General features: G+C 54.5%; 1 protein-coding gene across 1 annotated transcript; it reads left to right on the forward strand.

Moving 5' to 3' along the window:
• Positions 1-246: 246 nt before the first annotated feature.
• Positions 247-1,328, forward strand: LOC127778754 (probable histone H2A.1). Its single transcript, XM_052305376.1, has 2 exons — positions 247-567; positions 846-1,328. The coding sequence occupies exons 1-2, from the start codon at positions 379-381 to the stop codon at positions 1,062-1,064; spliced, it is 408 nt and encodes a 135-aa protein (XP_052161336.1). The 5' UTR covers positions 247-378; the 3' UTR covers positions 1,065-1,328.
• Positions 1,329-1,602: the final 274 nt, after the last annotated feature.

Genomic DNA, 1,602 nt, shown 5'->3' on the forward strand with positions numbered 1-1,602 from the left:
CAAGAGAGAACCACGTCACCGATCCGGAGGGGGGCAATTTCCACTTGGCGCGCTCCCAAAAAAATCCAAACGAAACCGCCTCCGACCCCCGCCGCTTCCGGATCGAAACCCCTCGCATCCGCCGTCCGTCCAAACGCATCCGACGGCCCACATCCGCGATCCGCGTGATCGCCTCCCATTGGCTGCGCCCCGAACCCCCCCGACCCCTATATATTCCAGCATCTCAGCTCTCTCCTCCCTAGTCTTCTCGCGCCAATCGAATCCACGCCGCCGCCGCCGCCTCTTGACCTAGCGCCGCCGCCGCTTCTCGCCGCCGGCTTCTTGTTCTTCCTTGTGAAGCGCGTGCGCCTCTCCTCTCCTCTCGCCGGCGATAGTGATATGGCGGGCCGTGGGAAGGCGATCGGCGCGGGGGCGGCGAAGAAGGCGACGTCGAGGAGCTCCAAGGCCGGGCTGCAGTTCCCCGTGGGCAGGATCGCCAGGTTCCTCAAGGCCGGGAAGTACGCCGAGCGCGTCGGCGCCGGGGCCCCCGTCTACCTCGCCGCCGTCCTCGAGTACCTCGCCGCTGAGGTATGCGTCGGTGTGATTTGGGGATTTTTTTTTCTGTTCGTCCGATCTAGGCGATGTTGCTTCGGGTGTTCTTAGATCTGTTTCAGTTTGGTTCGTCGATTAGGTTTGCCTCGCTTGAAAAAAATCCATACGGATTTGAGGTTATCGGGGAACAAATGTTTGGGTATTCTAGATTTGCATTTGCTGGGTTCAATTGCTCGCATCTTGTAGATTGAAAGAAAGAACTGTGCATTGTTCTCTTTTGCTAACTCGTTGGGTCTTCTCCTGTTCGACATCAGGTGCTCGAGCTCGCCGGGAACGCGGCGAGGGACAACAAGAAGACCCGCATCGTGCCGCGCCACATCCAGCTCGCGGTGCGCAACGACGAGGAGCTGACCAAGCTGCTCGGCGGCGCCACCATCGCCAGCGGCGGCGTGATGCCCAACATCCACCAGCACCTCCTCCCCAAGAAGGCCGGGTCATCCAAGGCATCCACCGTCGACGACGACGACAACTAGGCCGCCCGGGCGCCTTCTGCATTAGGATCTTTTGCTAGCTGTTCGTCTGGATTTGCATTGTGTTGTTGCGCTGAGCAGTAGGAAGAAGAAAGAATGGAATTGCTAGTTCTTGGTTGGTGGCTTGGTGGCCTGATCAGGATGTGAATACGGCGAAATTTTTGTGGGTATTTATCTAAGATGTAAGCCTTGTGATGAACTGATGATCATGTTGGGTTGGTTGTTTAATGGTTGAAGAAATGAGGAACAAACTGAAACTTTGTGGCACCATTTGTCTCTGCCTCATCATTTTGGTCGCTGATGCATTCTCGTTGCGTTGCGCTGAACAAACTGTTTTCGCAATGCAAGATTACTGCTTTGTTTGTGTAATATATTAGAAACAATTTATCGTGTTTGCCTGCTCGATCTCGAATTCCCGATACGCAATTGTTTTGTACTAATTTGGTCAGTCCTCCAGGCGATGAACTAACGAAATTTATGCAGCTCACTGAACTGACCGAAGATGGATTTTCATTGTTCATTGTCAACAATGTATCCATTC

This window comes from Oryza glaberrima, chromosome 7 (genome assembly GCF_000147395.1).
Source record: "Oryza glaberrima chromosome 7, OglaRS2, whole genome shotgun sequence".
NCBI lineage: Eukaryota > Viridiplantae > Streptophyta > Magnoliopsida > Poales > Poaceae > Oryza > Oryza glaberrima.